The 14,130-nt window shown below is 42.7% G+C and overlaps 1 protein-coding gene across 3 annotated transcripts in view; it reads right to left on the bottom strand.

The window, feature by feature from the left end:
• Positions 1 to 12,756, bottom strand: part of cpeb3 (cytoplasmic polyadenylation element binding protein 3) — a 37,061-nt gene extending 24,305 nt beyond the window's left edge. Inside the window, exons 1-3 of one of the 3 annotated variants that reach the window (XM_053332452.1) lie at positions 12,712 to 12,756; positions 11,462 to 12,408; positions 4,380 to 4,533 (exon numbers count right to left, since the gene is read on the bottom strand). In XM_053332452.1, coding sequence (XP_053188427.1) covers positions 4,380 to 4,533; positions 11,462 to 12,397 — 1,090 coding nt within the window. In that variant the 5' untranslated portion in view covers positions 12,398 to 12,408; positions 12,712 to 12,756. Of the gene's footprint in view, positions 1 to 4,379; positions 4,534 to 11,461; positions 12,677 to 12,711 lie in introns of those variants that run through there. The other 2 variants (XM_053332453.1, XM_053332450.1) reach the window with 2 other exon arrangements.
• Between the last annotated feature and the right edge of the window lie 1,374 nt (positions 12,757 to 14,130).

Below are 14,130 nucleotides of genomic sequence, written 5' to 3'. Positions count from 1 at the left end.
AGACTTGTTTTGTTGCCTGGACTGGATTAGCTCAGTCATGCTTGCAGGACTCATGAATTTTCCACCATAACAAAACATAGCACTCTGACAGCGTAGTTTATTGGAGGCAAGGTGCGATTTAACCTTTAACACATCCAACAAACACATAATCTTATCTCTGAACAGTCATTACAGGATGTTTAAAGTACAGGGGGGGCATCCCTCTGTGAGTGAGATCATCCCAGGAGATGTCAGCTATGTGAGTTGATAAGAGGTCAAGTCCAGCTTGTCAGTAAAAGCCTTTTCCAACCATGTGGCCAAAATATTGACCTTTCACCTCAGGTTAAGTCGATGTGACCCCTCTCTGATCCTGAACAAAGACAAGAGCCCCCATCGACTTCCTCTTCCTAACAAATGTGATATTTTAAGGGGCAGCTTAGGACAGAGGAAGATAGCTTGTTTTCTTTGTCAAAGCTGAATAGTTAGCCAAAAACTTTTACTCTTATCTTAAATCTCACTGAAGACCAACCGCTGAGCTCTATGTGGGTTTAAGAAAAGCACCCACCTCTTCCTATAATTGACGCACTTTGCCTAATCATACTGTATCTCATCTGACCTGGACTGTGCTTGCAACTCTTGTTTTGCTCCTGATACTAGCCTGTGTGTCAGCTCTTATCCATTGACCGAAGTTCTTGTCAACAAGCACACAAAGTCAAACAGCACCCGTGTTTGCTTTCTCTCAACTACTGACAATTATAGCTACTGGCAGCTACTATCTTTTACCACAACAATATACTTTATACAGATCATAACCAACACATGACAGGTAAAACACACGGTAAAAATCTATAAAAACACCTAACAAATCATCTCGGCAAATACTCAACGACAATGCTAAAGAAATAGCTCGATGGGGCCAGTAATTTGGCTCTGCTGGTTGCCTGGCAACTGGTCCCAGCAAAGAAAAGTCCATCACATAAGCCCCTTAACCATGTAAAGAGGCAAGTTGGCGTTTTTACAGGTTGGTTTTTGTATGGATGAAATACAATGGAACATTTTTGATTAGTGAGCCATTTGTTTGCCAGATTGTTACGTTTGGAGAGAGCCAAGCTAGCTGTTCCCCTGTTTCCAAATCATTCAAACATTCCTTTAAATGACTAATTGGAAAAAAGTAATCATGAACATATATTTATTTAAGAGGGACCATACAGATAAACATAAAAATAGGTAAGGCACTTAGGGCGTCCAGCTGAAGCAAATTTACAGCCCATCCCTGCTTAGACTTATAAAACAATGTTCAGACAAATAGATCAATAAATTAGAATCAGGGTTGGAACAGGGCAGATAAGACAGAATGTGCGCACGTGTATATGCCTGAACTTATATATGGCCTATATGTTGTTTGGCTTAATCACAAGTTGCAGCTCTGCTTAAATCTGCACTTAAGCGAATGGAGTTCAAGCTTATAAAAGCTGCACTCACACACGCACAAAGAGACAATGCAAATTGTAACTGACGCTTGAGTAAGATCATGTGAGTCAGACCAGCTGAGACCGTATATGTGTGTGTATGTGTATGTGTTCAGAGAGAGAGAGACCATGTGGGTGGGGTGGGATCCACAGATCCATGAGGACTTAGGGGACTCGTTAATGTTTTTGAGTGTCTCGAGTGGTAAGTGACAACATGGAGACTGTGTGTGTGTGTGTGTGTGCGCTGGGAGTGGCTGCATGCTGAAGAAACAGTATCATGTCTATCGAGTTGTCTTTGCCAAAGACAAGGATAAGAAGCAGCCTGGAAGTGTGTGTGAGGTGCGAGCGCTTTGCATGGAATGTCACAGTTGATTTACATGTCAGAAACAATTTGCTTGTGTGTATCCTGTGTGTATATGTGTGTATATGTGTGTGTGTGTGTGTGTGTGTGTGTGTGTGTGTGTGTGTGTGTGTGTGTGAGTGCATGTGACGCTGGCGGTGGCTGTTGTCAAATTGGTGGTGTTTTTCCAGGCCAAGGGGAGAATCTCTGGTCTGTGTGTTGTTTATGTGGGGGCACCTAGCTCAGCTGACCCAGTTCAGGAACTACATCCAGTCCAGTGTGTGTATATGTGTGTGTGTATATCTGTGTGTGTGTGTGTGTCGGGGGAGCTGCAGAAAAGGCCCGTTTGTTCAGATGCCCCTGCGGCCCTGTTCCCCTCACACGGGAGTAAAGAGGGTTTTACAAAGTTTGAGAGGATCGAAAGAATGAAGAGTCTCTCTCACAGACAACCATACACACACAAACACACACACACACACACAACCTTTGAAGCTGACTCTTTTCCCAAATGAGCGTTTCCGAGGAAAACTGGTCGAATCGAGACGACCTCGCCCTCCTCCCTTGCCTTGACGAGGAGAAAGAGTGGCGTGGGTGGGGGTCACCTCACACTCTCTTTAGAAGACCCGCCGATTCTCATTCGCATCACAGTACGACTGCTTCTCTTTCTTTAAATAAAACACACACACTCACACATGTACAGGGACTCATAAAACGCTGAACGAAAAACAACTATTCCAGTCACAATGAGAAGTATGCGAGAAATGTCTGTGATGGGATGGATGTGGGTGGGACCCATTCAGTTGCGAATGCAAAAGCCGGGCCTACTGGATTAATTAGCTTTGACTGGTGGTGGTTCTCATCTGGTGGTTTGTATTCTAAAAGTGGGATGTCAGACATACAACGACAGTAGCCATCTTGGGAGAAGTTACCAGAAATTTAAAAAAAAAAGTCGAATTTCTCGTCTAATGGTCTAATCTCTTTCTAGTGGGCTTCAGTTGAGAAATACTGACCTAAATAAGTGATTCATCAAGTTAGCAACCAATGCTAATAAAAGAACGTTCAAGTATGTCAAAATACAACACTTATTTTCCATGTACGTCTCTGTTGCTTTCACAATTAAAGCTATTCTTTTGCAACATGGAAGAAACGGAGCCCAAATTTACATTCAAAAGAGGAAGTGACTTCGGAACATACCACTCCATTTAGCTAACCGAAGCTGCTGAAGCATTTGAGCGCAGACTTGACTGGATTTGGAGACATCAGGAACTAAACCTTTTGTTGTCGATGATAAAGCAGACTGAGGACTGAAGCATATGGTCCTTCTCAGACAGTGAGTACGTATGTTAGCAGGGTGGAGCCGCTCTGTGGTTGGCACGGTAGCTTACTGCAGCCCCATGCCGTCTACATGATGACGAACAGGGGTAAACAAGCAAAAAGGAGGAAGGAATGCAGAGCCCATGTACCACCATTATGGTCTTTCCCTGTAATCTCCACTGTCTCTGTTTTGCATTGATAAACAATGACGAGGGAAGTCCCAGGAGGACATTATGACACCTTAGCAGTGAAGTTGGGCCGCTTTGCTGTAACAATGCTCTCTCAGCACAAGATTGGGAAAACAGACTCCACGCATGAGAAAGCGACATGCTCTACTCATTATATACCCCTCCCACCAATCTTTCCATTGTTAAGATGGGAGGATGGGGGAGTATAAAAACCCCTTCACCCAACCTGACAGGGCCCCATCTGGGATCCAAAGTTTTTACAATGGACACGTGATTTCAGCTACAAAAATATTGGCTTAGAAGGGCCTGACATACATCGAACGGCCTTAAAAAGAACGAAGAAAGATTTCACAAGTCCGCCATTCTTTTTTCCACACATAAAACCTGTGTGATGCGATTTGTTTTTCATTTCACTGTTTTGAAAAGCTGCATCTGTGTATTGAGGTCTCTTGGAAACACTGATTGGATCTTCTGGCTGTGACTCGGTGATGACATGTCTAAGCCATACAAACACACAAAAAACCACAAAAGTCAAAAGATGATCTTGGAATCCTGCTTTAGGGTAATCTGGCACATGTGGATCGTAAATCCTGCCGTTGAGGAAGAATAACAGTAACTTGTCATTAAACAGACGCAATCACTCAACATTCATAGTCACAATATATTTAGTCATAAAAAAGCACAAGTCATGTGACATTGTCTCAACATTCAGTGATTGCCATCAGCAGAAAGAAGAAGACACAGCAAAGGAAAATACAATTCAAAAGAAAGACCACATTAGTGCACCTTGTTGCACTTCTGGTCCACCACACACAAACACACACATATACAAAACACACACATACAAACACACACAAACAAAAAATATGCAAGATTTTGCAGGTAAGGCTCATAAAGATAATTATTCATTTAAATTTCAAAATAAGAGCATGATGATCCATACTGGATTGATTGGCAAACAAGAGATTGGAAAATATTGCAAAAAAAAAAAAAAAAAAAGTACCCATAGATGATTTAAGCCCATGAAGCAAAAAACCCCCCAAAAAAACAAACAACCCAAATAAGCATGGACGTATGAATATTCCTAACCTGCAAAATGATTCCTCCATATAATATCAGCGATAGTCATTGGTGGGCCACCGGCAGGGTGTGGTTTACCTTTGTCATGGTCAGTCCTTATCATATCCATTAAGGAACTCTCCAAAGAGTGCAAGCTAAAAGCATCAAAGGGCCGATTCCGGTCCTGCAAAACACAGCAAAACAGGAAGAGGGTACGGATTAGATTCAGCAGTGTGCGTGATATACAAAACAAACACAGGGAAGGACGGATTTTTACGTTGTCATGACAGCTACAGTTGAAGCTGCTGACAGTAAGGAGGCCAAGCATGTAATTAATTCTGAATTAATTTCACTTCCAAACAAAAAGGTAAATAACATGTAGTTCCTGATAAACCATCAGATTAGGGAAACTGCTATAAAAATAACTGTATGAAAAGTAGATGATCCATAACACCACCTTCAAAAACGCCTCGCTGTTGAAATTCTGGTTGGTTATCTTGCACAAGGGCAAATCACTAGTAACAACCTGCATGTGCCGGCAGCTCCTTTCTTACAACAGCAAGACAGGTCGGGATGCATTCTTAGCTAATCTGGACTAATATAAATTAAGGAGCCAGGGACTAGATATTACAGGTACAAAAAAAAAAAACAGAGAAAAGGTTGAAGGTATGTGTCAGCCTCGGGGATGATGGAAAAGGCAGCTGATATTGAAAAGTAGATATGGATCTTGGTCAGAGGCTCTTAAAGCCTTTTCATATCAAACAGCTACAGCTAGTGAAAGTTCAGACAAGTTTCTGCCCTGAGGAACCCCATCTGCCTGGATTTATATAATTTGGAGCAGAATAGCTCAACTGTCAACTCTGTAGGTGGACAGCTGGGATAAACTGTCATTTTTGAAGTATTCCTCATTTTGTTGGTGACACTTTGGAGGTTCGTGAGACCTAGTTTCTACAATATCCATTGGGGGGTTTCAATCACTTTGACAAATGTCACTTTCACACAAACAAAGAGGCTCTGTGAATAATACCTTCACTTCTATATTCACTTATTGTGATATGTCCCTTAGCCCCTTAACAAGCTTCCAATTTTGTGCAAGAAGGCCAGAAATGTGTTCTCGAATCTTTGGTCTCATTTAAAGGGTAACTCTTTGAAGTTTACCTTTAAAAAAAGTCTGATTTTGTCCAAGTGAACCACATTTACAAAAGGTACAAATGTTGGGAAAAAAGGATCTTTTACTGTTCTGTTGTGTATGCCCTTCTGTTACAATAGAAATCACTGCTGTCATACTGGTGCTGGTATTTTACAATGACCTACAAGTAAAATCCTGAGGCTTTGTGCTTTTAAACAATGCATAGTTGATCTAGGTTGAGTAGGGAACTTGCCATCCCCAAAAAGCACAAAATCCATCTGACCCAGTTCTACCTGATACAGCTGCTTTGGAAACTGGGTGATGTGGCTTCATGATTGGCTGCAGCAGGTACAGCTGACTATCATTCGTTCCGTATTTTTTGATCTGTTGATTTACAAAACCTTTCCTAACTCATTTCCTGATCTTGTGAAGCAAGATTGGTTCACTTGGACTGGACCAGTCAATACTACATCAAAAGCCTCGAGGTCAAACCAACTGCTCGCTGCTGCTGCTGCTGCTGCTGATGAAACGCTCAGAAGTCCGTTCTTTGTGAATGAATTTATGAGAACGACATGTGTGCCAAAGGTGAGGCCTGAGAGTGCGCCTAGCTGGAGGCTACGGGCTTGGCAGCTGTGTCCTGTGTCCGCTGGCCGAGCCGGGGTCGCGTTGTTTGCACACCAGAGCTATTGTTGCCCATTCGGCTGAGCATTCAAATGTGTTATTCCCCCCACTCTGGACCCGACAGCGCCACGTAGATAAAAATCTGCCCACTTGGTACAAACGGTAAACACTTAAAACGCTGAGCTTTTAGTTTCCTTCCCCTCCCCTCCTCTCTGACACATGTGGATGAACACAGCGTGGGACGGTGGGAGGGGAGGGAGGTAGGAGGGAGTCGGAGAGCTCACTGTAGTCCAATGACCTAAAGAGATAATATACACTAAAGTCCCAAACTGATTTTTTTTTTTTTACTGTTGCTTTAATACAGAACATCACATAGGCCTACAGTAAAGACACCCAGAGTGAGGAATGCAGGCTGAAGTAGTTCCTGTCTCCACTGTTGCCTTTAACTCAGCTCATCTTTCCTCATGAAGCATTAACACGATACAGGAGGGCGTTTATGAGCGAGACCCTTATTAGAAACAGACTAGTTTAAGATATGCATGAATACCTGCTTTTAATCAATAAAGTCTGCCGTCGTAAGTGTTGCCAGATTCAGAGGCAGATGGTGAATCGTCTATTGTTTTTGTTTTTTTTTATCTTTATAAAGCTGTAAAAAGTACAAGCAGCAATGAATTCTTCTGAGGTTAAGTTAATATGATCTTCAAAGCCACACAATCAATCAATCAATGAATCAATAGGAAAAGGCCTGAAGCAAAAACAGGCTTAAGGGGCCCAGACAGTTGATATTTAGATAACATATTGCATTGACTCTGCCCAACTGTTTATTTAATAATGGATTTAAAGCCTGTTTAAATCCAAAAAGAATAACTGCAAATGAATAATGATTAGTTTTATTATCAGTTCAATGAGACTGATGCTTATTGTTTGGATTCACTGAATAATTGTTAAGTCTATTATAAGTCTCAAATGTGTCACAAAACATACATTTTTAAAAAGGTGTTCAATGACTGAATTCAAAACACATCAAATCCTCCTTCTACAAATCCTTAGAGAAGCTTGAAAAGGCAGATGTTTGGCCCTTTTCTGCTTGATAAATGACTTCCAAATGATGATTATCAAACTTGATGGTGGTTCGTTTTCTGTCGGTCGACCGCGTGATTCATCCGCTTGATTGTTTTTCGGCGCTAATGTGAATGTTCCCATTCAGAGGGCGTGATCTAACGTGCCCTCTGTTCACTGACACCTCCTAGCAGTTGGCTGGGGCTTCAATCCTAACCATAAAATGTTCTATATTCATCTAAATGATCTAAATTTATCTGAAAGAACCAAGACCACAGATATGCTTTGACATGTTAAAGGAGACAAATATAGCCAAAAATGTGTCTCCTTACCAGAAACCAGCTAAAGCACACCAAGTTCTCCATTTAAATGACACTGGTTTCTGCCTCAAACTCGTCTTGAGGCTCCTGTTGTTCTGCATGACCGTCACACATGCCGCTGACACTTCTAACCTCTTGATAAGATGTGATGTGATTACGACCACGAAAAAAAAAAAAAAAAAAAGGACCGCACAATCATCGCCGCTGCTGCCATCTCTTCAAATCAGGGTATCTCCCCGATACGCTCATGTGACTTTTGTGTCTTAAGCCTCACACTGACATGTTAAGTTGAATTCCACACATTCCTCTGCCCTCTGAGCCGGGCCTGGTCGGCAGCAGGCGAGTACGAGCGCATTATCGGAAGCGGGCGGGGACTCCACGGTTTCACCCCTGCTCTTCATCTGGGGCATCTGAAGAATACTGATCTACGGGGATGACAAGTGGTACACCTGTCACCAGCTGTCCCACATGACGGTGCGGGATGGGTGGGTGGATGGGTGGATGAGTGGGTGCGTGTGTGCGTGCCCTGCCTGCTGTCGCTCGCCTCAGCAAGTTTCACTTCAGTAAACAGGCCCCCGGTTGACATGTGGCACCCTGACCTCGCATCTTGGTGATAACTCTTCTCCAATTATGGGTGTAATTGTTAAGCAGTTAGGTGTGAGCTATGGCCGGGATCACATCACAGCCTTTTAAAAATAACCTCTCTGTCTAATAGATAGTGCTCAGTGGTTACGGGTGCCTGCAGATGTACAGAATCATTACTAGCTCTAATTAGATCTTTTTTGTTATAAATGAAGGCACTCTACCAGATTTACACATAATAAGATGAGTCTATTGAGCCTAGGATAACCTGTTTTCTAAATTCTGAGTAGTTAACCCTGATGATGTAATGAGGGTCAACTCAAGAGTTACAGATTCAAATATTCTGCTTGAAAGATGAGGGCATTAAACAGACAAGGAGATTCAAATTAAAGACAATATTGGTTGCATTATGGGAATTGTAGTTTCTAGCATTTAAGCTTGTTTTGACTGGCTCTAGAAATGGCACTGTTGGTCCACACTGAAATATCTGTACAACTACTGGATGGCTTGCTATGATATTACTTGCTGACATTCATGGTGCCCAGAGGATGAATCATAATGACTTTGGTGAGCTGATTTTTTCCTCTGGCGCCACCAGCAGATTGACATAAGTGGTTTTGTGTGAAATGCCATGTGAAATTTGGCACATACATTCATGTCATCCAACCCCAAGGCTTAACTGTTATTACTTTGATTATCCTCTTTTTTTAATCAAGTGTCATCAAGTAAAAATGTAAATTTGTCCAGTACTTTGGTTTATGACAAAATACCTGCAAAACCAACAGCATCCCTATTAGCCTGAGGGCGCATGTAATTATATGAGGTCGGCTTTTCTCCTTTAATATGGTAATGTAATAAAGTATCTCTACTGTGTGGCAATGGCAAGTCATTTTGTAGAGAGAAACTTTCACATTATTAGCAATGACATGTGAAGCCCATATTTGATAATTAGATAAAGCACAGTAATGGTATGTATACTACATCGGTGGACTAATACGCCACTTTAACCCTAGTTTTACATCTGACACCACTTATCCCCGTGAGAGTAGACACAAGTGTTTGTGCTTCATCTGTGCTGCCATTTGCTTGAGTTTCACTTCAGTAAACAGGCCACTCTATACAGCATGACGTGTGGCCCCTTGACCTTGTCTTCTGATGATAACTCTGCTGTGAGCTGTAAGCCGGCCAAGTCGAGAGGAAGACACAGAGCCTCTCGGCGGAGGAAATCGAGTAATAACGCCTGAGAAGGCCTGACTGACACGACACACACACACACACACACACACACACAATCATTATCTCTTCAAAAGACTATACATTTCAAGGCAGCTGGAATTTCACCCTGTGCCGGGCTGTGTTTCATCTGAGCATGTAGTCCTCTCTGCAGTAACAGGTTAACGTTTTGGCTCTCGCTCCGTTCTCCAGAGTGCTCGCTTTGATCGAGTGAACAAGTGCTCATTTTTAAGTAAGCCACTGACTTCAGCGGTGGGGGGGTAGGGGGTGGGGGGGGGGTGTTCCGTGTTTGGCTTACTTTTTTTTTTTTTTTTTCTTATGCTGGCTTGTTTTTCAAGCTGTGTAAATAAACACGGGGGAAACACATGATCAGCCATGTGAAAAAGCCATACAGTATTGACACTGTTACTCTAATCAGTCATGTCAGTCAGGGAGACATAGCCCACTTTAATGCATTTAAACCAGCATGAAACAGACACAGTTATAGTGTGACTGAGATAGATAGATAGATAGATCGATAGATAGATAGATAGATAGATAGATAGATAGATAGATAGATAGATAAAAGACTTGAATATAAAATATGAAAATATTATAAATACCACAGAACTATGTCTACCAATGTGTGGCCCAATGTCAGGTTGACATACTGTGTAGGCTATAACCCTCTCAGATATCAGTGTGGAGAACCTTTTCTTTGTCTGACTGAAAGTGTCATAATGTATTCTTCATATCTTAATCTTTATTCAAACAACTAACAGGACACTCTTACCCTTTTCTTCTGTTTACAGGTATTGTTATTATAGCTCACAAATGTTGGCAGAAACACACACCATGTATTATGTTAAATATGTTTGTAAAACGTAATTACAATCAGAGTTTACATGTGAAGTCGGATGTATTGAAAAGTGGGATTACTTGGGTTTTTGTACATTGTGAGGGAGAAAGCTCTTCATCTACCTTTCAGGTTGGACCTGCGCCTCGTTTCCATCTCAGGTTAAACCCCGCCTACCATCCTACTCCAAGCCAATAATATAAGAGTATTGATGTTGACTTCATGTACCGTAGAAAATCGTATAATTACAAGGTGAGCGCACATGACATACCAACATATTATCAAATAGAGTTAGAGAACGGCTAAATTAAGTTAGTTTGTATTATGCTTACACGCAATAAGCATCAACTCAGTTGTTGTCATGTGGTTACACAAAACGGTTCAGTAAATAGGACACATAAATTGAAAAAGTACATTTTTTGTGGCTAACTCTATTTGACAACTTAATGGTATGTGTTTTTATGAAATCACTCAAAACAAGAACCATTTCCTGACCATTAGAGTCAATTGGTGACGAATAAAGTGCGAATGTTTTGGGCTTCTCAGTCCGAAAAGAGGATGTTACGAGGCGCACCTGAATGCGTCATGTGTCCTTTAAACCCCACGGAGTGTGAGCTGGCAGAGCGAAGAAAATTAACCATTTAGTGCAATAAACCGTGCACAACGACTGTTTTAAGAGGGCTGACTCGGTGTGTTTGCCTCTGAATGCGTAGAAATAGCCATAATCGAGGATTTCATAGCCTGCATCGAGGACTCAGCCATTTATTTGACCTCTAACCGGCAGCATAAAAATGTTGACAGCAACCGGCAAAAACCCGACGCTCATTTGTCAATTCAACCAAAGCCACATAAGTCAAAGCTGCGGTGCAATTTATACTCATAGGAGTCACCTCCATCAATATAAATGAATTTCTCTGAAGGTCGCCTCATAATGTTAATATAAGAGTGTGTGGGAAAACATAGGCTAGATATTACCAGATTAAAAAACGTGTTGATATTGTGTGATTTTAAATGGTTTTTCAATTAAAAATGGCACAAATAACCAATAAATTACTTATATTCTTATGGATCTATAATGAATCGGTGGTGCTGATGAGTTCAGGGTGACCTTATCATAGATTGGCCTACTTTGTTGTATTTCTATCTCAAAGATTGTTGTTTTTTTATCTGATATTTTGTACTGATCACATTAAAAATGACTTAACGTTTGAGAGATGAGCCAGCAGGTTTAAACTGACAACATGTCAAAGTGATCATATTTTTTTTAAAGCTCAGGCTGAAGCAATAAAGCTAGGCCGGGGCCTGCTGTTAGTGGGGAATATAGGCTATTTACCTGGAAAGGCAGTATGTTGTTGCTGTTGTCAGTCCTGAAGGCGCTGTCCTCCATCCAGGGCTTGGGGGTGAGGGGACCAGGTCTTGGGAATTTTGGGGGTGCTATAACATTGCTGGTATAGGGCTTTTTCATAGGGGAGATGGGGTTCAGAGGTGAAGGCACCCCGACGCCGACACCGACCCCGACCCCTACCCCGACGCCCACAGCTCTGCGCGGGTCTCTGCCTGCCTGCATGCCGCTCCAGGGGTTGGAGGCTGTGCTCCATGCGGCGTTTTGGTGATTATTCCAAGCGGACGACGAGGCAGAAGATGACGATGACGACCCCTTGCTGTTATTCATGATGGTCTGATAAGCGTTTCTCTGGGGGAAGGGGCCTTGGCTGGGGCTGACAGGAGATCTCCTTTGCTGGGGCTGCTGTTGCTGCTGCTGCTGCTGCTGTTGGGCTTGCTGTTGATGCTGTTGGGACTGTGGAGCCAGACCGATCTGAGGGGAGAAATTCCCCCCGAACACCGGGTTGACATGGTGGGGGAAGTTCTGGAAAAGCATCGTCCCGTTCACCGAGGGTATTCCCTGGAAAAAGCTATCGTCCACGGCGTTTGTGGTTCCCGTGGACCAAGTGCTCCCAAACGAAGAGGAGGAAGGAGAGGAAAGAGAGCCGCCGGTCTCCTGCGGCTGGTGGTGGAAGCTCAACCCGGGCAGGATCGGCGACTCCATCGGCACTTTGTCCTTGCTGCTGCTGCTGCCGCTGCTGCTGCTGCTGCTGTTCAGCGCTGAAGCCGCTTGATTGCTCCCGGTCGACGGGCTCTCCGACTCCGATGAAGAAGAAGTGGGCTCCGATGACGGGGTCGGGGTGGAGGGAGGAGGGTCTACTTGCGTCGGATCTTGCTGATGGTGAGGCTGGGCTTTGTTTTTGTCCATCAGTAAATCATCCTGCATGGTTTGCTGAGCTGCAACGAGGGGAAACAGAGACGAGGAGTTATTAGTATTATTATTATTCTTATTGTTGCAATTCAGGAGATCATACACCGGGCTCGCAGGGCTGCTGCTGTAGTGTCTGATGAAGTGGGACAACTCCGACAAGGATATGATGTTAGAGGGACCAGGCAACTGCAAAGCGAATGCGTGATCACCCATTTAGCCGAAAAAAAGAAAGAAGAGGAGAAAACACGCACTTCCCAAGACTATATCAGAATGATTCATAAATCCCACTAATTATAGCCTACACGGAGCATATGGCTGTAGATATTCACCAGATTTTTCGCCACGTCTCGTTTTTCCCTTCCACGCAGGAACTCCGGAGCTGCAATGTGAAACTGATTCAGTGTGTGTGTGTGTTTTTTTTTTTTTTTTTTGCCCAAGGACCTCCCCTATATTCATTTACATACGTCAGTAAATACAGCTGTCCTTCAACAAGGTTAAAAGACAGCTCTACCTTGACCCAAGCACTTCGACACTCCCGACCGCAGAGCTTTTTTGGAGACGAAAAATGAATCCAGCAGAAGAAAAAGGCGCACTTCGCCCCCTTTTTTTAATGCAGTAGAAAGTGACGCACCTGGAACACTTTATTATAGCGCAAAGATCTCTCACACACCTATCCCTTGAGATGAGGATAAATACAAGTCTTATGATATTTTATGACGTATAAAATGAAAATAATGTCATATACACACACAAGTCATGACTGTACACAAAGTCCCAGCAGGAATGATACATGATTATTAGTCAGGGATTTCATTATAGCGCAAAGAGGTCCGCATTGACAGTCAATGGTTGGCACTGACAGCAGCAGCGCTTCTGTAAAATTGCACTTTATGTAATTATCCAAATAGAATAACTTCTATCATATAGTATCTCCTATTCAAACTTGAATCTTTCATGCAAAAACGAGCCTTCACTTCTTTGCATTTTTTTTTAACAGACAACGCCTTGGCTAAAGACTAATTCACAAGCACTCCCTGGAATATTATCGTGACGGCACTTTTGCATTCATTTGGATCAGAAAGCCACAGAGTCACACAACATTACATTCAACAGAGAGTGTTAACTAGGCTATCTATGATGTAAATAGACCACAACAATGCGTGATTAACAAGGCTACTGAACAATAAAGCATATTCTTTTCACTTAAGAGCACATGCAAGGTACAACCACAGGTAATGACAAAGTGACACATCATCCAAGATTCATATTAAACTCGATTGAAACGCATAAAACATTAAGTCTAGATTAGTGTCGGAACTTAGCTGCAGGAGAGCTTACATTCAGCACAGAGGCCTTTCAATAATAAGTCAGTATACTTAAATAACACTACCGATCATTTCAGCAGTGTGATGACAGTGGTACAAGTTAGACTTTCAAGGTAATCGCAATATCCTGCATTGCACACACAGACATAAACACACACTCACACACCCCACCGGTTAATCCGTGTTTTCTCCTCCAAGAGCTGCGCTTCCAAGGTCATCAAAGCAGCACAATCAGCAGCCCACAGTGGCTCACCTCGCCGGCTCCTTTTTCCCCCTCAACACACTGCCCAAAACCTGACCTCTCCACTGCCAATTTTATCGCACCGATCGAGGCATCCGACACATTTCATGAAGCTGTCTTGAAATCCCCCCTTTAATCCATATGTGTCCCCCCTCTGTCCACACAAACGAGCAAAAAACAAG

Source organism: Scomber japonicus, chromosome 14 (genome assembly GCF_027409825.1).
Source record: "Scomber japonicus isolate fScoJap1 chromosome 14, fScoJap1.pri, whole genome shotgun sequence".
NCBI lineage: Eukaryota > Metazoa > Chordata > Actinopteri > Scombriformes > Scombridae > Scomber > Scomber japonicus.
The sequence above is the reverse complement of the archived record's forward strand: the minus strand, read 5'-3'. Positions and strand labels throughout refer to the sequence as shown.